At 45.8% G+C, this 27,053-nt stretch overlaps 1 protein-coding gene across 1 annotated transcript in view; it reads right to left on the reverse strand.

Annotated features, from left to right (window-relative positions):
• Positions 1–485: 485 nt before the first annotated feature.
• chchd3a (coiled-coil-helix-coiled-coil-helix domain containing 3a) overlaps positions 486–27,053 on the reverse strand; it is a 344,371-nt gene continuing 317,803 nt past the window's right edge. The window contains exons 7-8 of the mRNA XM_072471116.1: positions 6,291–6,426; positions 486–876 (exon numbers count right to left, since the gene is read on the reverse strand). Coding sequence (XP_072327217.1) covers positions 853–876; positions 6,291–6,426 — 160 coding nt within the window. The 3' untranslated portion in view covers positions 486–852. The remainder of the gene's footprint in view (positions 877–6,290; positions 6,427–27,053) is intronic.

Consider the following 27,053-nt stretch of genomic DNA (forward strand, 5'->3'; position numbering starts at 1 on the left):
GAATCCATGGAATTCCTTGCCCAGTGAAGCAGTTGAGGCTCCTTCATTAAATGTTTTTAAGATAAAGATAGATAGTTTTTTGAAGAATAAAGGGATTAAGGGTTATGGTGTTCAGGCCGGAAAGTGGAGCTGAGTCCACAAAAGATCAGCCATGATCTCAGTGAATGGCAGAGCAGGCTCGAAGGGCCAGATGGCCTACTCCTGCGCCTAGTTCTCATGTTTTTATGTTCATTCTCGATTTGAACTGTGATAGGAGCAGTTCAAACGTGGCCCAAGACATGATGGACTTACGCTCGTTCGGTCTAACAAAATCACAATGTCCAAACGCTGCCTGGTAGGCTGATCACCAATCGGCATCAGGAATAAAACGCTGTTGAACTCGACGATGTTCACTTGTACACATAAAACAACCTCCAGGCATTTTGTACATCAAATACCCAGACACAATTACCAGAACTACAGAGCTTCAGGACAAGTATGCCGCATTTTGATCTTTGAAAGACAAAATTTAATTGCATTATTGTTAAGAGTGTTTCAAAAGGCCTCATACGAAACAAAACAAAAATATTCAATTTAATGTCAGAGGACAGAACAATTACAGAAAAGCTGAACATTTTTCCGGTGGGACTATAAAGCTTGACATGTTGTTAAGACATTCACATCCCTGCTGAACATATCCCCACTGATTAAATTAGGGTGCTTGCTGCTGCTTGTTGCCGTGGTGACAATGGCCTTTTGTTTCCTCTTTCCCATATTGTCCCGATGCTTAGTTGAGCGTCTTTGGCTGTTTCTGAAAGATGTTCTGTTGTTGAAGTTGACGATGAGGACTTTTTGACGTGCTGACAAATTGTTTTAACCTCCTTTACCTAGAAGGCTCTAAAGTCAGGAAGAAAAACACACATTATAAAGAGAGCAAAAGAACACATTATCAAAGGTTATCATGCAGTTTTGAACCAATTGATTGATTTTTCGGGGATATACTCACTTCCAGTCTATTGCCCTCTCTATGTTTCTGATAACATAATAAACTTTAATAAATGTAGCACATTCATCTAGCAAACATTTCACAGTTCTCATTAAGCTGATTGGCATCTTTACAGACGAAGCCCAGGGAGCCAATGAGTGGGGCTCAGAGATCCGAGGGCCAGGAGCAAAGTGCAGGGAGGTGAAGGGCCCGCGGAGCACAGGCACCCGGCAGAACAGTTGCCCAAGCATCCAGAGTTGGGTCAGGCACACTGGATTGGAGCGTGAAGGAGAAGGAACAGGGTCCACTGGCACTTGAGTGAGACAGTGTGTGTGACGGGGAGAGACAGAGAGCGTGATGGGGAGAGAGAGGGAGTGCGGGGAGGGAACGCGGGAAGAGGGAGGGCAAGGGGAGGGAGTGCGGGGAGGGACCGCGGGAAGAGGGAGTGCTGGGAGGGAACGCGGAAAGAGGGAACGCGGGGAGGGAACGCGGAAAGAGGGAGTGCGGGGAGGGAACGCGGGAAGAGGGAACGCGGGGGGGAGGGAACGCGGGGGGAGGGATCGCGGGGGGAGGGAACGCGGGGGGAGGGAGGGCAAGGGGAGGGAGGGCAAGGGGAGGGAGGGCAAGGGGAGGGAGGGCAAGGGGAGGGAGGGCAAGGGGAGGGAGGGCAGGGGGAGGGAGGGCAGGGGGTGGGACCATCAGGGGAGGGATTGCGATGGGTAGGGAGTGTCGGGGGTAGCGATTGCGATGGGTAGGGATTGCGAGGGGTAGGGGGTGCCGGGGGTAGGGGGTGCCGGGGGTAGGGGGTGCCGGGGGTAGGGGGTGCCGGGGGTAGGGGGTGCCGGGGGTAGGGGGTGCCGGGGGTAGGGGGTAGGGGGTGCCGGGGGTAGGGGGTGCCGGGGGTAGGGGGTAGGGGGTGCCGGGGGTAGGGGGTGCCGGGGGTAGGGGGTGCCGGGGGTAGGGGGTGCCGGGGGTAGGGGGTGCCGGGGGTAGGGGGTGCCGGGGGTAGGGGGTGCCGGGGGTAGGGGGTGTCGGGGGTAGGGGGTGTCGGGGGTAGGGGGTGTCGGGGGTAGGGGGTGTCGGGGGTAGGGGGTGTCGGGGGTAGGGGGTGTCGGGGGTAGGGGGTGTCGGGGGTAGGGGGTGTCGGGGGTAGGGGGTGTCGGGGGTAGGGGGTGTCGGGGGTAGGGGGTGTCGGGGGTAGGGGGTGTCGGGGGTAGGGGGTGTCGGGGGTAGGGGGTGTCGGGGGTAGGGGGTGTCGGGGGTAGGGAGTGCCGGGGGTAGGGGTGTCGGGGGTAGGGGGTGTCGGGGGTAGGGGGTGTCGGGGGTAGGGGGTGTGGGGGTAGGGGTTGTGGGGGGTAGGGGTTGTGGGGGGTAGGGGGTGTGGGGGGTAGGGGGTGTGGGGGGTAGGGGGTGTGGGGGGTAGGGGGTGTGGGGGGTAGGGGGTGTGGGGGGTAGGGGGTGTGGGGGGTAGGGGGTGTGGGGGGTAGGGGGTGTGGGGGGTAGGGGGTGTGGGGGGTAAGCGGTGTGGGGGCATAGGGAGTGTGGGGGCATAGTGAGTGCGGGGGCATAGTGAGTGTGGGGGGTAGGGAGTGTGGGGTTAGGGAGTGTGGGTGCAGGGAGTGTGGGGGGTAGGTAGTGTGGGGGGTAGGGAGTGTGGGGGGTAGGGAGTGTGGGGGGTAGGGAGTGTGGGGGGTAGGGAGTGTGGGGGGTAGGGAGTGTGGGGGGTAGGGAGTGTGGGGGGTAGGGAGTGTGGGGGGTAGGGAGTGTGGGGGGTAGGGAATGTGGGGGGTAGGGAATGTGGGGGGTAGGGAATGTGGGGGGTAGGGAATGTGGGGGGTAGGGAATGTGGGGAGTAGGGAGTGTGGGGAGTAGGGAGTGTGGGGAGTAGGGAGTGTGGGGAGTAGGGAGTGTGGGGAGTAGGGAGTGTGGGGAGTAGGGAGTGTGGGTGGGGGAGGGAGCGCAGGGTGAATGATGGTGATGAGTGAGTGTGTGAGTGAGTGAGTGAGTGAGTGAGTGTGAGTGAGTCTGCGCGTGTGTGTGAGTGAGTGTGTGAGTGAGTCTGCGCGTGTGTGTGAGTGAGCGAGTGTGTGTGAGTCTGTGTGTGAGTGTGAGTGAGTGTGAGTGAGTAAGTGAGTGAGTGAGCACCCTCAGTCTGGGAGTGAGCTGGAAATTCACACACTCACCCCACTGACTCTAATACCCATCAATCTTTGTCATTAATCGGTATTTTTTGCTCAGCAAGTTGATACTTTTCAAACCTCACTTTTCGTTTCGAAATGCACATTTACTTTGTGCCAAACATTATCCTTTTGAAATTTGCTCATCGGTCCCTTGAGTGAGAAAAAGTTTGAAACTTGGCTCCCCAGAAGAAAAGGTTACACAGGCCTGCCCTAAAGTAAGAGGAATATGGAACAGAAAGCTTGGGAATATTATATTTAGTTTTGGTAGTTCCATTTTCGAAAGGATTTCTGGCTTTGGTCAAAGTCTGGTGATGAGTCACCAGTATGGTACCAATAATGTAGGGATAAAAACCCTCAGTAAATTCAAATAATTTCCCCTTGTGATGAGGAGGTTAAGGGGTAATCTGACAGAAATATCTGAAATGAAGGGGATTGAAACTGAATATGAGGAACAATTCTCCTCTCTGTTCAGAAAATCCTGAACAAAGGATACGGTGGTTGAGATAATTTTCATTAATTGTTTCTTCACACATTTGCCTGAATGATTGCAGCTTCCAACAATGTTCAAGAAGCTTGCCACCATCTAGGACAAAGAGTCGACTTGATTGGCATCCCATCGACGACCTTAAACATTCACTCCCCGCGCCACCGATGCAGAGTGGCTACAATGTGCCCCAGGCACAAAATGATCTGCAGCAGCTTGCCAAGGCCCCTTTGACAGCGCCCTTGAAGCCCCGCCCAGAAGGACAAGGGCAGTGGGTGCCCTGGAACTCCACCCCCGGCAAGATTCCCTTCAAGTCACACGATCCCTTGTGGGAACAATATCGCTGTTTCTTCACCAGCGCTGGTCAAAATTCGGCGGCATCCTAACAGCGTTGGGGCTGTGCCTGTGCCACCTTCTCAAAGGCAATTAGGGATGCTGCAGAAATGCTGACCGTGCCCATGATGACTGCTGCCCATGAACGAATCAATAAAATAAAAAACAAACAGAAAAGGTTGCACCAATGTGGAACATGCTGCCCAGATTGCCCATACATCAACTGATATACATAAAAGAAAGGCAAGTGCTTAGGAAATAACTTTGAGTTATACGGTGACTATGTCTTCCTCATGGCTGGCCAAACTGCTTTAAGCAAATGAATTACTTTGGAAGTGTTCGCTGCTGTGTAGGCAGTGAGAGATATGGAGCAGAGAGAATTAAGAGGATGGATATAAAAGGAGAGGGGCACCATTGGCAAGAAAATAATAGAGCAGATCTAATGTACTAAAGAGTCAAAAATACATCTGTTCCCATGAAAGGATCATTGCTTCCTTCAGTAATGATTTGCTAATTCTATTTACTTTGATTGAAGAGTTGTTCCACCCCAATAATCAATGCCAATAGACAATGAATGTTTTCTCTGATGTACTGCTGCACTTAACACTACTTGCCTGCAGTGAGATATTCAACAGATTACCTTGTTTTGAATCTTTTCTTATTTTACTGCCAGCACTGGAATACAGACTGCGACCGAGCCAAGGTGACAATAACCAACTTGTGATCAGAACTGAACGAATGGCACTGGATGCTCACTGCATTTCCACAAACGTTCTGTGGGCTTCTGCACTTCAAGCAGCTTTTGTCGTCATTCGAGCTTCAAAGCAACATAGCCCCTTCACATCGGATCCTGGACCTGCAGGAACCACGCACGTAATGGGGCATCTCCTTAACCAACGAGAGTCGGAGAATCCTTCCTCAGACACACAAAGTCTGAATTAACCTCGGTTATTTTTTACTGCGCGATCCGATCCGGGCCAATCAGATATTTAATTACAGATTCCGCACGGCTGCACAGTGGTTAGCACTGTTGCTTCACAGCACCAGCGACCCAGGTTTGATTTCCGGCTTGGGTCACTGCCTGTGCGGAGTCTGCACGTTCTCCCTGTGTCTGCGTGGGTTTCCTCCGGGTGCTCCGGTTTCCTCCCACATGTCCCGAAAGACATGCAGGTTAGGTAAATTGGACATTCTGAATCCTCCCTCTGTGTACCCGAACAAGCGCTGTAGTGTGGCGACTAGGGGATTTTCACAGTAACTTCATTGCAGTGTTAATGTAAGCCTACTTGTGACAATAATAAAGATTATTATAATTACACATTTTTCCCCCCCCCATCTATATTGAAAATTTTATTCGACACTTGTCCAGTAGAAAAAAAATGTTTCTGTCTGATAAACTGCCCACATCCTTTACAGATGAAGACAGATACGCTGCAGCTTTTCTGAATTTGTTCCTTTTAATGCATGACTTTATTTCCCAGTAAACCGCTTCTTCCAGTCTCCCACAGTAATTACATGATGACACAATCAGTTACTTAGGTCACAATCAGTTCTTTGCTTTCCTCACTTACATCATTCCAATTCCATTGTAGTCCATGCAATCAGGGACATTGGACAGTTCGAAAATAACACTGCTGAAAATAAGTGCAGTAATTGAATAAACAAGTCCTGCAAGCGTTCATCAGAAGCACAGCTCGACAACTGCTCAGTGGACCTTGTATCTCACTGAGGTGAGATGTTAAATATACTGGCACCTGTACTGGGAGAGGAGGGAGATGTACCAGGCGTGCAGGGACTGCCGCTAGCGTTGGATGAAATAAGGTGGGAGGATGCTTGCATTGGGACACAATCGCCAGCATTGGATCAGTTGGCCCCAAGGAACTCTTGCTGTGCTGTAAATTCTATATAAAAACACTTCCTTGACTCATCCCCTGTCAGGAAAGCTCTGGTTCTTACTGTTGCACAGCTCCATTAGAAAAGACAATCCCTTGGTACTCTGTCCAACTGGTCACAGCCATTTCTCACCCTGGCAAGCAGTAGTCACACCAGATCTTATCTTGTCAATTTACAATGTGAGTCCTCAGGGAAAGCTTATGAATTGACCTTTTTGGCAAGCTTAGACATATGTGTAAAAAAGTATAAAAAGAAAAAAAAAACCAGAGTGTCTTGACGGTGAAGTAATAAAGCTCCAGTTTTATCGGTAAATGATTGTAAAAGAGGGCTCAGAAATGTAGTTCAGTTCATTAAGGTGGATAAGCCAGCCCTCCCCCTCCATCTGGTCCAATTCCTCCATGTCCGTGTCCAGTTTTGTGACTGGTAGGATTGTGCTCACCTGTTTGGCATAGTTAATGCAGTGCATGTACTGCTTGGCCAATGCAGAGCAGCTGAGTGTCTGGTCCGGGTTCTTCTGATAGCAGCGGAGGACATCCTCTTGGAGCTCAGCACAGATGGGTCGCGACTCGTACCTCCTGGGGGGAATAAACGAGTACAGGAAGGATTAGATTAGAATGAAGAAAGGCACGGGTATAAGAGGTGGAATATTAGATCATGAACGAGCCAACGCCTTTTATGTAAAGACATGACATTCCCCAAACAGAGGCCTGAACCAATGCAGTATGCACATACCTAACATTGCATTTGGACAATTAACAAAGAACTACTGCCAATGACAAAATTCAATGCCCTGAAACCATGTTTCGGTGACTGACTTGAAGCACTGCACCGAGCTAGGTCGGGAAGGCAAAAACTAAATACATACAGATTTCTCTTTATCGCCCAGGCCTCAACAGGTAATGACCACATGGTAACATTTGTACTGAAAGCGCCAGATTTGATCACTATTCTGTTCCAAACTGAGCTGACATCAGCTGTGGTGAAGCGATGAGCTGAAGGCAGGGCTGGTAGGGGAGAGGGGGACAAGGAGGGGGAAAAAAAATCAGGCACTGCTCATGCTCTTGATTCTGATAAGTAAAGCCCGCACACGCACGTATTTATTTTATATTTTAGAATATAATGCGATCTGATATCCGACAGTGATTATAAACCCGCAATCTCAACGAGGGACGCAAAGGTTGGCTACAAAACGTTAAGCTTCACCATTTGGTTCTGTGACTTCATCAGTACCGTGGGTTTCGATTCATCTGCACATAAAATCATTCAAACCGAGGGAACAAGTTACCGCCTGGTAATCACTTGCTTTAGTACCAACAACCTACAAAGATGTATTTTGTGTTTATCATTGGTATCTGCAGATCGGAATTGGGTGTTACACCAAGCAAAACTAATTATACCAGTGCGATGCCAATTGCCTGCTGTGCTGCCCCGGGGTGGTGGTGGGGGGTTGGGGGGGGGGGGGGGAAAGAGAGAGAGAGAGAGAAGAAAGGTTGGAAATTTTAATCCAGGCACTGAACATAGCTCTCCCACTCTTCATACCTCCCTAGTTATTGCCATTGAGCTGCAATCTCAGCACAAATGTGAATTTACAGCTCCAGTTTAAACGGGGTATTAGGCACAAGACGCCTGAATTCCCACTGTGACGCTTAATGATAAATACTTCCATCTGCTTGTCCACACGTGGAAGCTGGTTCAATCCAGCACTCAGAACAAATGTCCAGAAACACCAGAAATGGAGTGAGCTCAATCCCAGGCGGATGTGAAGGGCACGCATGAACGAGCCACTTATAGTCGTAAGCTGCTTTCCAATATTTAGAAGAAACAAGGAAACGGTCCCAGGTAATTCTTACTCGTGTTAACAAACTGACCCGAGGCAGCACTTGAGGGGCACTTTGAAAAAGTATATTTCTATAATTTCATTGCAAAACATATGGTAAGGAAAGCGACCATCAGTATCCCTAAAAACTGCTACATCACAATCTTTTTAAAATTTCTATTTAGTTGAAAAATTTAAACACATATTTCATTTTTAAAGCTGGAAGCGCACGAGCTGAATGGGGAAGGGAGAAAGATGAGGGAGATTAATTTTATGTTATGGAGATAGAATGCTCCATCAATAGCAGAACCCATTTAACAAGGGAAGTAGATACTTTTTTTTGAGAGGGAGAAGGGAGAATTTTTTCTGAGCCACTCGACAGCCTCAGTAACGGACAGTCTAACGTTTCAGGTCCTGCACACTCTGAAAGAGACGCTGTGAGGGGGGGGGGGGGGGGGGGGGAGAGACGACACACGGCAAGGAAATTAAAAATAAATCACACGGCAAGAACAATGATTAGTTTGAGGAATGTGGGTACTTTTTCAGGGGGATGGTCAACTGAGCCATTTGAGTGGGCAGCACGGTGGCGCAGTGGGTTAGCGCTGTAATCTCACGGCACCGAGGTCCCAGGTTCGATCCCGGCTCTGGGTCACTGTCCGTGTGGAGTTTGCACATTCTCCCCGGGTCTGCGTGGGTTTCGCCCCCACAACCCAAAGATGTGCAGGCTAGGTGGATTGGCCACGCTAAATTGCCCCTTAATTGGAAAATAATGAATTGGGTACACTCAATTTAGAAAAAAAAACTGAGCAACTTGAATGTTTAGGGAATGACCATCTGAGAGCCACGTGTTTGATTCTGTTAACAGTTTGAGCCACATTGGAAGGAAACAAAGAAAAACGGTCTGGATGAACAACTGGCTTGAGAGATTACCAAGATAAAAGTAGCTGCTGCTACTTCGGATGGTAATGATTTTAAAATAATCTTTGAAATGAAGGGTCAATTTAGCGTGGCCAATCCTCCTGCCCTACACATCCTTTTAGGTTGTGGGGGTGACACCCATGCAGACACGGGGAGAATGTGCAAACTCCACACGGGCAGTGACCCGGGACAGCGTCCTCGGCGCTGTGAGGCAGCCGTGCTAACCACTGCACCACCATGCCGCCAACTGATGACAATGTTGACAGTATTTAAGGCTGATTGAATTTCAATTCCCATTTGCCAAGGAGGAAGCAAATAACCCTTTCCTCTCCTTGTTAGCTGGTCCATTACGTCAAGTGTCAATTGCAGCCAAATGTACAGCAAGCAATCTATTGCAGTTGCTTATTCGACAATGCTCCTCACTGACTCCCACTCCCATCGCTTGTAGGGAAATATTGATTCCCCACAGTGCTTCCAATACATTGGCCGAGCCAGGCAGTGAAGTGGTTGAAGAAAGGCATAAACCGTATTCATGGAATCCTTACAGTACAGAAGGAGGCCATTCAGCCCATTAGGTCTGCAACGACCCTCTGAAAGAGCACCCTACCTAGGCCCACTTCCCACACCCTATCCCTGTAACCCCACCTAACCTGCACATCTTTGGACTATGGGAGGAAACACACGCAGACACGGGGAGAACGTGCAAACCCCACACAGACAGTAACCCAAGGCTGGAATTGAACCTGGGGCCCCCTGGCACTGTGAGGCAGCAGTGCCCCCAGAGCTCTTCCACCCTCACGCAATACCCATCCATCTATTGTGTTGTCTGTCAAGGCTCTAATGCAGTGCATCACCACCAAGGCCAGCTTAATATTTTGCTCCTTATTCTGAAATTCTGTTTTAGATTTTGCCCTCCCCACAACTGCTCTGAGACGACAGAATTAGTTGTATTAATCTGACTTTTGGAACTCAAAATCTCTTGCCGGTGTAGCTGAACTGATTTATTTTGGGCTGCTTGCCAATTTATATTCTTTATCAGGGAAAACGGATTTGATGTGAAGATTCAGGTGTTCAGAATTCCAAAGACAAAGAAACGCCAAACCTTAGAAACAGAACAAAACCCTGAGGCTTATGTACTTGGCTAGGCATAGGACAGTATCTGTTTAATTGTTGCATTCCGTTAAATAAAGACAATGGAGTGAAACTCTCCACGAAAATAGAAACAGAAATAAATTCTCCCACGTACTGCGCTGTAATGTTCTATATATTTGACAATTCACTCATCAGATCACGCTGGAGCATGGCTTTCCACGAGAGTGTCATTTTATGAGCCATTTCATAATTTGAGAGAATGGCAAGTGTATTCTCCCCATTTTAACTAAAATATACAGGATATAGAGATAGAGAGACCCTTGTCAGAGTGATGTGCTGCGATGAGTGATCAACTGATGGTAGAACTCTTGGCTCCTTCCATTCCTTATGTAGGTTAGATTTATTCTGTTCTTTGGGTAGCATGTACTTGGACAGAATTGTAACTCATTCGGTGAATATCAGTGTCACAAAGCTCTATGTAAGTTCATTGCTCAGTTAAATGGTATACTACTGCCTGTGAAGAGTTGCCAGCACATTTTTGAAATGAGCTCAAACGTTTAATCATGAATGTCGCGTTGTTTGATATCTCCTCTCGTTCCACCTCTGTCGGAGAGCTCCTGGGAAGCCATTCTTTACCCACGAATTGGACATTGGCAGGCCATTTAGCAGAGACTAATCTTGACCTCATCAGATGAACACACACAAGAGCTCCTCCAGTGGACCGCTCTGAAAATGATCAGGAGGGGTAATCTGGCCAGTCTCCACGCCCAGGAAGAAATCAGCGCTGACCAGGGATTTCAGCTGGGATCTTGCTGGGCGTGGACACAGCTAGTTCTTCGATAACTTGCCGAGGCTTCTTGGGAGGGGGCTTTATTTTCATCGGGAATCCCGGGTGAAAGCTCACGGTGCACTGCACCGAAGTTGAGTGGATTTTAGATAAATCAAGAAGAAGTGGGCATGAGATGACAATACATTTGGGAGGAGCGAGAAAAGATTGAAATGCAGGTGGTTTCAAACATTTGATGCTGATAACACAATCAGAGAATGGAAAAGTTTGAACAGCAGCAACTGGTACAAAGCCAATTGCCAATATCAGTTAATTTTGTTCAGATAAACGACATCAAGGATGTTTAAACTAAATGACTCTAGGGCAAATTATTCATGTATCTAGGCTTGAAGTCTGACTGTTCCTCCTATTTACAGTCGACCATGTTTTACAGCTGCACGCTAATGAACAAAGAACACATCACCAGCTTGTGCTCACTGAATACTTCCAAATCAATTAAATATTCCTCAAAAATTAAAAGCTGATTGCAACCGGACATTCACCAGAACAGAGGCTTCCAGAAAGCAGGAGCCATTTAATGCTTCATGCATTCCCGTTGGACATGATTTAACCACTTTATTCCAAGAGTCCATAACCACTTTCCACATTCGAACTCAAACCAATCATTGGTAAAACAGTCAGCAAATTGCTCATTCTGCACCTCCTTCCAGCAAACTCCTCCATTATTCAGAACTACTGCACTCGGGAGCGCAGGAGGTATTGATCCCATCCACTTGCTATCCAAGTCGTAATGCACAAGTTTACTTGCAGGAAAGTGGAAAAAGGGCATTTCTGGTAAGATGACCGTGTCAATAAACAAGCAGCACCTTCTGAGGCTTGGTTTTCCATTGTGAAGCAAAAAGAAAGTCAGGCCCTTTTCCGTGCAAAGCAGCTCCCTATGTTTTTGTTTGTATTAACCATTAGCTGGTGCACACACGAGAGCAGATCTGATTGTATCGGCCGCATACACTGTACACCATTTGAAAGACATTAACTTTGACTTCAGCATCAGCAAAAGGCAAAGAACCAGAATATAAAACAGCAACGTGGGACCCAAGATCATTTCTGATACTGCAACAGGCAGCCGCTAAAGTTCTGGGCTCAAAGTTACGTTACTTGTGTTTATAAGTTAAGTTACTTTTATTTATATGAGGCGCAGACAAATTCACAACAAATCAAACTTATCAAATGGTAGAACACGGAGAATGTAACTTGACTGGCTTGTCGATCACGGAAGTTAATCCTTTCATTTCAAACAAATCAACTAACGCTTCAAATGCTGAAAGACATGGAAGGGTATAATTGATGGTTTAGGAGCAAGTAACAAGGCTGTAATTTAATTGGGAAATTCACATGATGTCAAAAATGGCATGAATAACGCATTAGTTGATTGCAGCATCATCTGAATCCAGAGATTGAATTACAGGCCTGGTGCTCACTCAGGGCCATCTGTGATTTAAAGAAAAAAAATGAAGTGGATTTCTGACTTGAAGTTCCGATGCTAGTAAGAGGTTAAAAAAAAGAATGAGTTACTCCTGAACAATATCCCTTCGCTTGGAGGTTAAGTGCGTGATTCTTGGGGAGGGACAGAATCAGGTTCAGTTCTGATGCCTTTCATAGTTGAATACATAGGAACACAGGAATTAGGGGCACAAGTAGGCAATTCAGCCCTTGGAGCCTGCTCCACCATTCAATCAAATCTTTCCTGGTCTCAAATCCATCTCCTTACCTGTTCCCCATATCCCTTTCACCCGTTTTAAAAATCAGAAATATATCCATCTCCCTCTTGAAACCATTTAATGATTCGTACTCCACCGCACTATGGCACTGCTTACACATAATATCAAGACTCATGTGTGAACATCACTCATTTGGGTGGATACTGGAGTGGAGCCCAAGGAACAGGTGCATTGCAAGACTATACTTAGATCAAAGGAAAGGGGGAGAAATAAAAATAAAATTATATTCTCTGGATAAGTTTACAACACAGTTCAACAGGTTCTCACGTCAAGGGCTTAATAGTTTAATGTCTAAGAACAGAAGTGATTGTTTTATCACAAATGCAGAATAATGGTTATATACCACTGTTACGAGGTTCAACAAATGTGTTATCCTGGGTGGGAGGTGGTAAATTGGCGTGCTTTCTTTATTCAGTCCCCTTGGTTGGTCGAAACAAGATTACTTCAAAAAGGATCTCTTCCCGTCTGCATACCTTTACCCAACCCAATATATTTCTGTTTCAAAAGCAGCCAATGTAACCAGGCTGTCTTGAGTTCAAGAAAAGGTGAGTTTATTAGCTACTGAATGTGACATAAATGATTAAGCACATACAGTTTAGAAATGATTATCAAGTCCAAAAGTAAGTTTAAAAAAAGTATAGTCTTCAACTTGTCCATGAAAGTAGATGGTTGCAGCTGTTGCGATTTGTGATTCTGCTAGCGCTGACTTTAACAGGTGAATAGTCGGTTTTTAGAGATTGTAGTGTTTTGTGGCTTAGCTGAGAAGCTTCCTTTTCAGCTGTGGCTTTGTTGACTTGGCTTTCTTCAGCAATCAGTGAGAGAGTTACCTGCAAAAACCTTTGCCGGGGCCTGTTGCTATCTTTCCTCATGAGCCACATGCTGTTCCACCCAGCACTGGCCAACACTTACCATGTTTTGCAGCTGACTTCCATCCCAGTCTGTGTATACGCCTGAAAGGTGAAAGTCCACAAACCGGATTGGGATACTCTTCACGGAATTATCATTCCTGCTCAGAAGATAATTAGCTCCCATTATCCCCACACGGAGATTGCAGTTAGTCTCTGTATGGCTTTCGTGCTTTTGATGGGCCCTTATCTGAAAGCAGGGGGTGATTCCATTGTCTTTCTTCAAGTATCATCCACCAGCAATTACTTGCCACACGCAATACTTAGCCGTCAAAGGCAGGTTAGGTTGGTGAACTGGGATCAAAACCCTAAGTAACCCGTGAGGAAGCTGGTTAGATATTCCACAATTCCGGAAGTGCAAGTCTTCTGACCTGCTCGCAAACGCCTGGAAAGGCTGTTCTTCTGCTGCTGTGGATTTGGCAAAAATAAATAAAAAATGGCCAGTCTATCCCTTCTTGAGACACCAAAAGGCCAAGTTTCTTATTGGAGGGGCTTATTATTCCAGGAACAGGTTTGAAAAGCAGGCAAGTTAGTTTAAACGTGTAGCGGGTCGTGGGTCAACGCCAAACCCAAAGGGTACTTTGAACAGTTCTGATCCCCATATTACAAAAAAAGAATATCCAGCCACTAAAGAAGGCGCAAAAAAAATAAAATGGTCAAGGACGAAACCAGAACTGAGAGGCCATGGCCGGAATTTACCGGCTGTTCAAGTGGACGGGATCCTCAGGTCCCACCGACGGTGCACCCCCACCTCGGCTTTTCCGGCGACGCGGGGCGCATTCAACAGGAAATCGCCTCCGCGGCTAAAGAAACGTGTGGAGGCTGCACAGAAAATCTCGCCCTACAGCTGTCAGGAAAGACTGGACAAGCTGAGCCCCTTTCTCCAGGAAAGTAGACTAAGGAGTGATGTCTTCAAGCTGATGAAGCGGTTTGGTCAGGCCAAAAATACAGAATATATTTCAATTTGTGGGAGGTGCTATAAATACAAGACAGCCAAGAATAGATCCAATAGAAAATTCAGGAGGAGCCTGTTACCAAGATAGTTGTTGGAACGTGGAATTTACAGTCGCAGGCAGTGGTTGAGGCGGAGGGCTCGCGGCTTATAAGGGAATCAAGATAAATACATGAGGGAGAAGGGGATAGAAATAGTTAGGATTAGACAAAGAAGGGAGGCTCATATGGAGAATCAACAGCATAGACCAGATGGGTCGAGTTGTTTTTGCTGGAGCAGGGAAGACTGAGGGGCGACCTGATCGAGGCGGACAAGATTATGAGGGGCATGGATAGGGAACTGCTGTTCCCCTTCGTTGAAGGGTCAGTCACGAGGGGACACAAGTTCAAGGTGAGGGGCGGGAAGTTCAGGGGGGATTTGAGGAAAAACCTTTATACCCAGAGGGTGGCGACGGTCTGGAACGCACTGCCCGGGAGGGTGGTTGAGGCGGGTTGCCTCACATCCTTTAAAAAGGACCTGGATGAACGCTTGGCACATCGTAACATTTGAGGCTATGGTCCAAGTGCTGGCTAATGGGGTTAGGATTGGCAGGTCAGGTGCCTTTCATGCGGCAGTGTGGACTCAATGGACCGAAGGGCCTTTTCTGCACTCTATTTTTCTGTGATTCTGTGAGTGGCATGTGTTACATACATAGAACAAACAGTACAGAAGGAGGCCATCTGAGCAGACCTGACGGCATCTGTGGAGAGAGAAGGGAGCTAGCATTTCGAGTCTGTGTGACCCTTTGTCTAAGCTATCAAAGTGCAGAGTCAGCTTATTTGGAGTCGTTCTGTCCGCTGTGGATGTACATTCGAAGTGAGGAAGTAATCCCTGTCTATTGCTAAATGCCGAGCAGCTTTTCCCTGTGCCCGAGATCCAGAAGGTATTGTGGACCACCACCAGAAAAGAAACCAGCATCATTTTCCAACAATATTTCTTAGGAGTTAACATAAATCACTTACAGCAGCAGTTCAAGGAGGAAAACAGGAAATCTAATCTGCCTGACTCTGGTATTATTATTTGTAATGTGAAATAAATTAAGTCATACAGAACGAAAATGGATTGCTTACAAAAAGCCCCCGAAAACCTTTTGTCCTGCTAGTTTCTTAATAAGATTAGTGGGATTTGCAGAACAGCACTAAGTGTTGCATTTAAGATGTAATGCTCTCTGCAGATCGTGATGCACAATTTCACTACAGATACCGGCTGGTTGCCTGACAGTAGTGCAGACTCAGTTTCACTTCTTTAGGAGAAACAAAACATTTAAAAATAAAATCTAAATCTTTGCAGCTTTTTGGAAGGCTTGTGGATAAAAGCTCTGCTTGGCGTTGCAGAGCGATTTTGATCAATAATGTGCTAGTGTGCCGCCAATTCCAGCCCCTCGTATCCTGGAGTCACAACACAAGTGAATTAACCATTAACTTGTATAAAGGTCTTTGCCCAATAATTACAGTCACCAGGTTTGTAAGTTTAAAGACAATTACTGTTTATTTATAACAAGAACTATAACGTAATATGCAGCAAATACAACTTAACTATAATAATCTTTATTGTCACAAGTAGGCCTACATTAACACTGCAATGGAGTTACTGTGAAAAGCCCCATGTCGCCACATTCCGCCGCCTGTTCGGGTACACAGAGGGAGAATTCAGAATGTCCAATTCACCTAACAGCACGTCTTTCGGGACTTGTGGGAGGAAACCGGAGCACCCGGAGGAAACCCACGGAGTCACAGGGAGAACGTGCAGACTCCGCACAGACAGTGACCCAAGCCGGGATTCGAACCTGGGACCCTGGAGCTGTGAAGCAACAGTGCTACCCAGTGCTAGCGTGCCGCCATTATTAACTGATAACTAATTCCCACTTTAACGAGTCCCCACTTTCTACACACACAAACCACAAGATAGACAAACAGAGGGGTGGAAAGGTGTATAAACCGTAAATGAGGGGGAAAAAGTCTGTTTCAGGTGATTTTTTGTAAGCACACTTTTCTTCACAGCATGCTTGCAGGTTCAAATCCTTGTTTGTATCCCGGAATGGTCTTCTCTGTAGGTTCATTCAGATTCTCTGTAGTTTAGAAATGCAGTATTCACAAGATTTCCTGTAGGGGCACCTGATTTCACTTCAAACCTTCCTCTCAGTTTGTGGTTTGTATCCTTGGTAGTTTCAGATATACAGCACTCACAAGCCTTCCAGAGAGAGAGAGTTAGCTGATTCACATCAGCCTTTTCTGGAGGGAGGGAGCAGAGTCCTGTCTCTGAGCCTCCAGAATCAAAACTGAAACCGTGGGTCTCTGAAACACATTCCAGTGGGATAGGATCCAATTACCACCTGTTACCTGGCAGAGCACAGCCCTTTGGGCCAATTCTTGGGCACCAGCCAATCAATCAAATCGAGCCCCAAACTCATCTCTCTCACTGGTGCCGGCACGTCTGCAGCTTCTGTTCAAACCAGCAAAGTTCTCCCCTGTAACGTCTGGATTCTTCTTCTTGAGTGAAAGATTCAGGCTGCTTGCCTTAAGGAGACATGGCCATTAATCATTCATGAATCAGAAATGTAACGGCAAAATAAAAGGAGAAGTAAGGGAATAAACAAGAAGGACCTTACAAACATCACGGGCCGATCAGGGATATAGGACAAACCAGGTGATTTGTGACTGGGCACTAAGCGGTAGATTAATGATTGACCTCAGTTCCCCTGGATTCGGGAATTCAAGAATCGTCACACCAAGGTACTTGTCTCTCAGTACTGACCCCCAACTGCTAGAAGGTGCTTGTATGTTGGGATTGGCAGCAGTTCTGATGCTTTGCCTTGAATGCCACAGAATACAATTATTCTGTTCTAAAGCACACACAATAAGAATGCAGGCTTGGGCGAGTTACAAGCATCAGTGGAATTTTACAGACACAAACCACAAGGCAGTGTGGTTAATGCTTAGACCTAATATTCCAAGAGCCTGTGATGTTGACAAGGGCTTTTAATGCAATGCATAAGCTATCGGCTCTGGGAATACCGCGGATATGGAGCCACCTAACCTTTGTGTCCCACGTCAAGTTCAATTTGTGCCATTTTCACAGGTTTACTCAACAACATAGGTTTGTTACTATAAACAACATCAGTACTTAAAATGATTTACATCAGCTAGTTCATGTGGAATTGCAATTCCCTTTTGTGATGTCAATATGTTGTCATCACCAAACATAAAGCAAGTAGTACTTTTGCATTCCTTAACATTGCATCAATCCCCATACATTAGGTGAATCAAGATAACGCTTTAACCCATCAGTTCCACATACTGTGGAAGCGCAAGCACTGTTCGAGCACTGCATATTTAAAGGAGTCCACAAACAACACATTCATCACAGGACTTCAACTCCTTCTGACACAATTTGTTTGGATTTATCGTCATCTTCATCCTCTTCCTCAGAGTTCCTGTATTCATGTGTCTCTTCAGATATTTGGGCAGTTTTCCAAAGAATGATCATTTGAATCATGCCTCAAGCACCCATGAACTATTTCCTTGGCATTCTTGGGATTCATTGTTTATCATGGCTGTTTCAATTCTGCTTTCTGCTGCAATAGTCAGATCTGCTAAAGGCGCTCATATCCTCATTCTAACATTCTTTAATCCTTCCATTGTATTGACTCCTTCAACTCTCATCTGGAACCATTTCAAAATCTGGCAATCGTTTTTTTACTCATCCATGGGATAGGAGTGTCGCTGGCAAAACCAACATTTCCCCCCCCCCATCCCTGACTGCCCATGATGATGTTTGATAGTTGCTTTCAGGAGGCATTACAGTCCACTTTCTATCGGCACACCCATTGTTGTTAGGAAGGTATTTCCAGGAACTGTCCCAGATACACTGAATGAATGGTGATATAGATCGAAGTCAGAATAGTGCGTGGCTTGGAGGGCAACCTGCAGATTGTAGCCTGCTGTCCTTGCCCTTCTCACTCAGAGGGATCACGAGCTTGGAAGGTGCTGTCAAGGCAAGTTGCTGCAGTGCATCTTGTAGATGGTTCACTGTTCTGCCACTCTACATTGGTGGAGGAAGAAGTCTTTGGATGGGATGCCAATCAAGCAATTTGCTTTGTCATGAATGGTGCGGAGTTCCTTGATTTGCAGTTCCATTCTTCCAGGTAAGTGAATTTACAGAATTTACAGTGCAGAAGGAAGTCATTCGGCCCACCGAGTCTGCACTGGCCCTTAGAAAGAGCACCCAACCTAAGCCCACACATCCACCCTTTCCCCGTAACCCAGTAACCCCAACCAACTTTTCTGGACACTAAGGGCAACTTAGCAAGGCCAATCCACCTAACCTGGTGAGTATTCCACTCCTGACTTGTACCATGTGGATGGTGGAATGGTTTTTGGAGAGTCCAAATGTGAGTGAAGCCTCTGACCTGCTCTTGTAGCTGCAGTACTTATATGGCCAGTCCTGTTAAGGTTCTGGTCAATGGGTGTTGTTTAGTAAGAGATTCAGTCATGGTAACATTGCTGAATGTCAAAAGGAGATGGCTAAAACTTCTCTTGTTGGAGATGGTCACTGCCTGACACACAGAATGTGCACGCTATCAGTCCAAGACTCAATATTGTCCAGATCCTATTGCATGTGGATACAGTACCGGAGGAGCTGTGAATGGTACTGAACACTCTACAATCATCAGCCAATATCCCCATGTCTGGCCTTATGTTGGATGTATGGTCATTGATGAAATGGCTGAAGATAGTTGGGCCTAGGATGTGAAGTCCTCCATTCTTTATTTTACTGCAGGGTGTCAATTTGTTCCCCACAAAGGGTGAAAGAAACTACTTTCCACAGGATTTTTCCAAGGCAGCAGACATCTGACCCAAGAGGATCTTTACGTTGAGAACGAAACACCAGTTAAAACAAGTATAACACATGAGACACGGCAACACGATCCAGCAGCACGGTAGCATTGTGGATAGCACAATTGCTTCACAGCTCCAGGGTCCCAGGTTCGATTCCGGCTTGGGTCACAGTCTGTGCAGAGTCTGCACATCCTCCCCGTGTGTGCGTGGGTTTCTTCCGGGTGCTCCGGTTCCCTCCCACAGTCCAAAGATGTGGTTAGGTGGATTGGCCATGCTAAATTGCCCTAAGTGTCCAAAATTGCCCTTAGTGTTGGGTGAGGTTACTGGGTTATGGGGATAGGGTGGAGGTGTTGACCTTGGGTAGGGTGCTCTTTCCAAGAGCCGGTGCAGACTCGATGGGCCGAATGGCCTCCTTCTGCACTGTAAATTCTATGAAATTCTATGAAATATAAAAGCTAATACTGATCCTAGGATCCCCAAATTGAATTACTCAATCTGTTAAAGTCCATGATATATTCCTCCAAGGAAAGACAACCTATTTTCCAAAATCTCCCAATTCTGGCCTTGCCTCATAGGTATTTATCAAATAATCCTTCATGAAAATTTAATCCAAGAACTCTCGTTGGAGGTCAAAACCTTCACCACTGTCCCAGTGACATGGCATCCAGCTCACAAAATACTTGTGGTTTTACTTCTCATGGGAAGCAACAACACCTTATTTCTTCTTTGGTGCGGACGTAACTCCTGTGCACATACTGTCTTAATTCTTACACTAATCATACATATTTTGACTCAGATTCCAAGAACATGGGAGGGTAATCATATCGTGTCAATTTACACTGGATTTCTGTCAGTTTCCACAATGGCTACTGGGATAGTAGCTTTCTGTTTTTTTTTGTTGGCTTCCAACCTTCACCGTTACACAACTATCGTCTGCTACCATTTTATACCCCAGCAGGCCAGTTGGTGAAGTATATAAATGGAGCAAAATTGAGTAAAATACTTTTATATGTGTTTATTTACAAGTTTACAAGCAAGTGCCTCCTAACCCAAACACCACAGTTGCAACCAGTGTACAGTTATACACTTTTGGGGAACCAAATAAACTAAATTAACAAAGTTATATATTTATGGGGAGCACAAGCGAATCCCCAGTTAATATCTACCACCTGCCTACAATTGGATCCAACTAATATATAATTCCCACCTGGAAATAACTGCAAACAAATAAGTAAATATTGAGCATAGAGAACAGCTGAAAAAGGTGCAAGAAAAAAAGTTAGTCAGGGTAATTTAATGGAATCATAAGGTTGTTTCAATGAAGGGGTGGGTGGTATGAGTGGCCCTAAATGCAGATGCACTTGAAGCCTTTGCCCAACAAACATCACAGCAGCGATGGTTGTAATGTCATGAATGTCACGTCCAAAAAAGCGAAGAAGTGATTAATAAGTTAGTTTCATGGCTGGGTAAAATTTGCGTAGTGGCATTCCATCTAAAACGGGAGAGTTCTTTAAAAATGTACCATGTGCCAATGGACATCAAGCGGTAACAGATGGACACGATTTTTATTTTCTCTATGATTAGCCATAATTTCTTTGGGCTGTGAAAACATCAGTTACTCTCTCAGAATTAAGTTATCACGCCATTTCAGTAATCCTAAAGCAGTCAGGGTTGGGGGGGGGACACACTAATATATTCACCTATTCAAAATTCATACATCAGCCTGATGTACATGTCTATTAGCGTGCTCATTGCTGGTCTCATTCGCTTTCAATTGCAAATCACTTCATCTACAATTTAATGGAACTTCAGAATTCTCGGTATCTGACTGCAGAATGCGGTATGGATGTGTGACAAACATTATTAGTATTAGTGGCACCCTCTGACCAATTGCCTTCAATGAAAAATCACTGGACAGGCTCATTGTCCTGAGTATTTTCCTGCAATCTCTGCAGGCACAGCAAATCAATGGGGAGCCCAGGAGGAGGATTATTATGAACATGATTATAGTTATTGCTTGATACTCTTATGGCTGTTGTATAATGTCTACGGAAAACAGCAACAGGGCTGCTCTGATAATTCTGCCGTGGAGCAGCCGTTTCATAAATCAATGCTAGAACCAATACACAAGCATACTAATGCAGAGTGACAAGAAAAAGTTAACACTGAACCTTGGCTGTATCAATCTTCATAAACATGTCCTATGAAATCACAACCAGCCCAACATTACAGCATGTCAGCCCCCTAATGCACACCAAAGGACTGACCCTGGTGGCTTGACGAGGCTTTTCAAATGGTCTGTTAAAATGGAGAGCATTATAACCAGCAGAGGGAAGAGGGGGAGGGGACTGCACACAGAGCATTCTCGCAGCAAGAGGACGGGGCTGACAAGAAAGTCAAATGGGAGCCCTGATGAATTTAAATCCAAATTTTCTAATGCTGCTGCAGCAGCTGTGTATGCACAATGGTGCATAATGAGGTTCTGATGATGTACTGGCATCCTCCTTTGATCGCTTCATCATCCACGGCAGTCTGCTGGGAAAACCTGGGGCTGGTGGAATGACCTTCTCCCAAAGGATTTACTAATGTTTCGACACCAACTACTAAGATACTTAGTGTTTCGCTCCCCTATTTTGTGATGCATCTCACAGAGTGAGGTCAAGCCTGTTATCACGGTAAAGGCCCCTTTCTCTTTTGCACTGCCCATTTACCATGTCTTGAAAGTCCTCGGGGGAGAAGCAGGGAGAGCTGATTTATGCAGCACTTTTTTTAAACTTTTTGTCACAATACTGGCTTGCAAATGTATTGAATCTGATGTTGCCCTGACAAGTTCATTGGTTATAGCCAGAGAGAAACACACTACACTTTGCTGGATGCGAGGATAAGAGTAATGCTATTTACTTCAAATTTGCACAGAATGGTATCTTGTTCGGGCTGTGTTTCTAACTCTCAAAGGATTACACTGCGATGTAAAAACTATTAAGGGATAAATTCACCTTATTAAGATTGAGAAAATGAAAGGTGACTTTATTTTGTGTGTGTGTGTGTGTGTCTCTGTTCAGTAAAGCAGACACATCCCTGTCAGGAATTGCATGCAGCCATCACACCAAAACACAAGAACAGAGACTTAAACCAGGGTTGTATCTGTGATGGAAAAAGGACAACGTGCTTCACATACACATCTTCAAAGAAGGGAAGGAGATGGCTTTTCGCTCTATGCCCCTTGAAAAACCGCTAGTGGTTTCCAACATGAGCATAAACGGGCAAGCGGGGTTTCCAGCAGATACAGCTGATGGTGACTTGTGAGTTTCCAATTTCGGGGGTTAAATGACACGTCAATTGGTTTATCTGCACCCTGACCTCCTTTTAAAGGGCAGCTGACATCAGCAAATATTCTCTCGCCCACGTTACTTGTTGACTTCCTCAAACCTTCCAGGCAGTCTGCCACCTCTTATATAGTGGTGTGAATAAAGTGCCAACGGTGCCAGGACAGGAGAAACATGTGCCTCTTCATTGACATTCCCAACAATAAGTCTGCATTAAGGCCACGTCCACAGACATTAAAAAACAAAGATCAGATCAGCTAAGCCCTTGTTGGTTCAAGGGGCCAACTCCCATATCTTGTGTTCTTATTACATGGTTAAGGCTTAGCAGCTGAAAACTAACTACTATCATTTCATATTTATAATCCACTGAAAATCTTATGCTCGTGTACTTTACCTGTTGGCACCAGTTAATCAGAATTTTTTGCTTCAACATTTTTCCATCGGATTCCTTTTAAAACTGGTCGCGCTGTAATTATTACTCCTCCCATTAGAGATAGTGGCGCAGTACTTGCTTCCTGAATACTTGCATTTTAGCATTCCTCCGTACCTTTGCAGGCCATGCTACACCTTTGGTCTACTGTAAACTCATGCCAATTAAAGTGTTTTGGAATTAACGACTGAAATCATTGACTTAAAGATGAAGAAAACATGGTGCTTACTGGAATGGTTCTGATAACCTGTTTGATGCTGTAATATTAAAAAGGACAACATTCCCTCCCACATGCACAAACTGAAACCTCCATGCCTTACAGAGAATTACATTTTTCTACCGTTCCCTTGGGTAAACTACCCCCCCGCCCCCCCCCTCCCCAAGTTAAAATAAATTGGCCCCAACATTTGCCTAGGTAAAGCACAACTGCAGAGCACACACTGGCCCCTACTTTGTTGCAGTCACATGTGGTGACGATGGTGTCTTGTGGCGTCAGGGTCGCGTTGGGCTGCTACAATGCTGGTTTCGGATCCAATGGCGAACAGGACAATGCCATAGTCGATGAAATGGATGACCACTGGAGTCTTGACTTACCTGGCTGCAGGGTGAACAATGACCCAATGACAATCTTCAGGAGTACTCTCAAATGGCAACTCGTGAAATGAGACACCAAATAAGTTAAAATGGTTCACATTACGCTGATGCTTCAATGTACCTGTAGCACAGAAAGGAACTGCCATCTATCTGCTCAGTTCCTAAAGACATGTGATTTAAATCAATTCAGGCTGGAAGAGGTGCGGCAGACATATTGTTTTAGCAACCACCCTCCAATACACCCCCCACAAATAACAGAATAAGCATGCACAGCCAATTCTGAAGAGCCAATACAAGGAACGAAAGCGGACGGATCATCCAGCATTGAGCCAGCCAACGACAAAGTAAACCCAGCCCTGTTGACCCTGCAAAGTCCTCTTTACTAACATTTGGGGGTTTATGCCAAAATTGGGAAAGTTGTCACAGAGAGTAATCAAGCAATGGCATAACATGATCATACTCATGGAATCATACCTTACAGATAATCTCCCAGACACCACCATCCTGCCACCAGCAGGACAGACCCAGTAGAGGTGGCGGCACAGTGGTATACAGGCAAAGGGAGTTGTCCTAGGAGTCCTGAACATCAGCTCTGGACCTCATGAAGTCTCATGACATCAGGTCAAACATGAAGGAAACACCCTGGCGATTAACATTTATGGTCCCCCATCAGCTGATGAATCAGTTCTACTCCATGTTGAACACCACTTGGAGGAAGCACTGAGGGTGGCAAGGGCACAGAATGTGCTCTGGGTGGGGAAACTTCATATCCATCCCCAAGAGTGGCTCGGTAGTACCACCACAGACCAAGCTGGCCAGGTCCTAATGGACACAGCTGCTAGATTGGAACTGCAGCAGATGGCAAGGGAAAAACATACTTCATTTCATCCTCACTAAACTGCCTGTCGCAGATGCATCTGTCCATGACAGTATCGGTAGGAGTGACTACTGCACAGTCCTTGTAGAGACTAAGTCCTGCCTTCACATTGTAGCAATAATATTGAAGACTGATGCTCCAGGACTTGTTGCATCTCAAGCCAAACTGTTGCAGTACAGCTACAACACTGGCATTTACCTGGCATCATGGAAAATTGTCCAAGTACGTTCTGTAGACAAGAAACAGGACAAATCCAACCCGGCCAATCACTGCCCCATCAGTCTACTCTCGATCATCAGTAAAGTGATGGAAGGAGTGCGATGGAATACTCTCCACTTGCCTGGATGAGTGTAGCTCCAACAATACTCAAAAATGCTTGACACCTTCCAGGACAAAGCAACTCACTTGATTGGCCTTCCTTCCACAAACATTCACTCCCTCCACCACTGACGAACAGTGGCAGCCGTGTGTATCATCTACAAGATGCACTGCAGGAACTCACCAAGGTTCCTTAGGCAGTACCTTCCAAACCTATGATCACGACCATCGAGAAGGACAAGTGCAGCAGGTATGTGGGAACCCCACCACCTGGAGGTTCCCCTCCAAGTCACTCACCATCCTGACTTGAAATTATATTGCTGTTCCTTGACTGTCACTGGGTCAAAATCCTGGAATTCCCTCCCGAACAGCATACTGACGCCTCAGGGACTGCAGCGGTTCAAGAAAGCAGCTCACCACCACCTTCTCAGGGGCAACTAAGTATGGATAATAAATGCTGGTCCAGCTCACATCCCATAAATGAATAAAAAAACTTAATGATACAGCTATCGATTATATTTTACCATATATTCACTCATGTTTATCTCTAAAAGCCTCCTCTTTCTTTACACTGTTGCTGGAGCCCCTATTCTTCTGTGTTCACTGCTGCACTAGTTTTGTGGCCCATCATGATATCTTTATCGTCTCCCTTTTGAGTCCCTCTGTCCCACCGTGAGCAATCCCTGCTGTGTATGTGGACCCTCACGGTTGCCTTCCACTACTCCAGATGAAGGAATCGAGTTGTCAGTTCCAAGATGCCCATTTCACTTTACAAGGATGTCAACTTATCCAACCTCTTCATAAAAACCTTCCACACTCCCTGGTAGCCCGGAGACGGATTTTGTTAATGTGGAGGGACTAGAAACCCCCGAGCGTGGAGACCTGAGTTAGTGATATGGCGGGGTTCCTCAGCCTGGAGCGAATAAAGTTTGCCTTGAGAGGGTCCTTGATGGGGTTCTCCCAGCGGTGGCAACATTTCCTTGACTTTCTAGGGGAGCAGTAAGTGTCAGCGGCAGCAGCATCCTGAGGGGGAGGTTCAGGTGGGGGGTGGGGGGGGGGAAAGAAGACAAAACCCACCTTGTTCTGTTTATAAAAAAATGTTTTTCTGTTTTGTAATTAGTTTTATCGTAAGCTTTGGGCTATGCTTATTGTTATCTTTTATTACCATCTGTATTTCTATTTTTGTTGTGCAAAAACGCTGATTGGAAAAACTTTAATAAAACATTTATTTTTAAAAAAACTTTCCACACATGGGCACTCACAACGGCAATGCTATGGCACCTTACTGCCGCTGCTCATTGTTGCCAATGACAAAGGAGATCTGCTACTGTAGTCCAACAATTGAAACATTGCAATCTGAGCATCACTGATCAGCATTCAGCTACATCCTGAGTGCAACTGAAATTTGCTACACAATAAAAGCAACACTTGCTACCTCCAATATACTTGAGACACATTCCCGCCATAAAGCAGATCATTTTTGAAAACCAGGTGATAGGATTTGCTATATAGCCAGCAATGTTATGCACAATGCATTCTAAGTTTGGCTTTTTTCAATTTAGGTCACAATCTTAATTGATAAATTAACGGCCTCAGTTCAATCGGAGTTCAATTGTTTCAAGAAAGGATAAAGGGCATTAGTTCAGAGTTGTAATCGTAAACATCCAGAATTGACTGATGTTTTTTCTTTCAGAAACATGTTTTTATACCTGCAGCCAGCAGTACTATTTTTGAACATGTGTATATTTGCTGAGCTTGTTTTATTTTTAGTTAAAGAGCTCCACAAACCTATCCCAGCATTCAATTAGTTCATGGCCAATCTTTATCGTGACCGCCATCTATCCACCATGGTTCTGTAAATACATGGTAACATGCACAGTCAATGCAAAATAACGAACCTTACAAATTGTAGTTATCCCTGATGTTTCAATTGTCCGTTATTCTGACATGGAAGCATGACCCTGCGATGGCATCTCCTCCTGCTCCTGCCTCACTACCTCGGGTGTTCCCCCCTGAGATCCATCTTTGCCACCTCCTATTTCTCATCAACGTGCTGTCCCCTTGGTGAAATCATCCTGAAAATGTATGCTGATGACATCCAGTTCAATTTCACCACTACCTCTCTTGACCTCTGCACTGCTGGCCAACTGGGCGAGCAGAAATTTCCTCCAACTAAACAGTCAGAGAACTGAAACTACATCTTCGGTTCCTGTCACAAATTCTGTTTCCGAGCCACCGTTTCCATCCCTCTCCTGCAACAATCCGAGGCTGAACTACAGTTTTCACAACCTTCGTGTACTCGACGCCCAAGATGAGCATCTGACCACAAGCCATTTTAGCCACTCCAACAGTGATAACTGTGCCGTCGGTTGCCTAAGTTCTGAAAGTCCTTTTCCAAACTTCTCAAGTTCTGTCTCTTCTCTCCTTTAAGTCCTCCTTTAAGATCTACCACATTGACCAAGCTTTTGGCCATCTGCTCCAATGTCTCCTTATACATAGAACATACAGTGCAGAAGGAGGCCATTCGGCCCA

Source organism: Scyliorhinus torazame, chromosome 13, assembly GCF_047496885.1.
Source record: "Scyliorhinus torazame isolate Kashiwa2021f chromosome 13, sScyTor2.1, whole genome shotgun sequence".
Classification (NCBI taxonomy): Eukaryota; Metazoa; Chordata; class Chondrichthyes; order Carcharhiniformes; family Scyliorhinidae; genus Scyliorhinus; species Scyliorhinus torazame.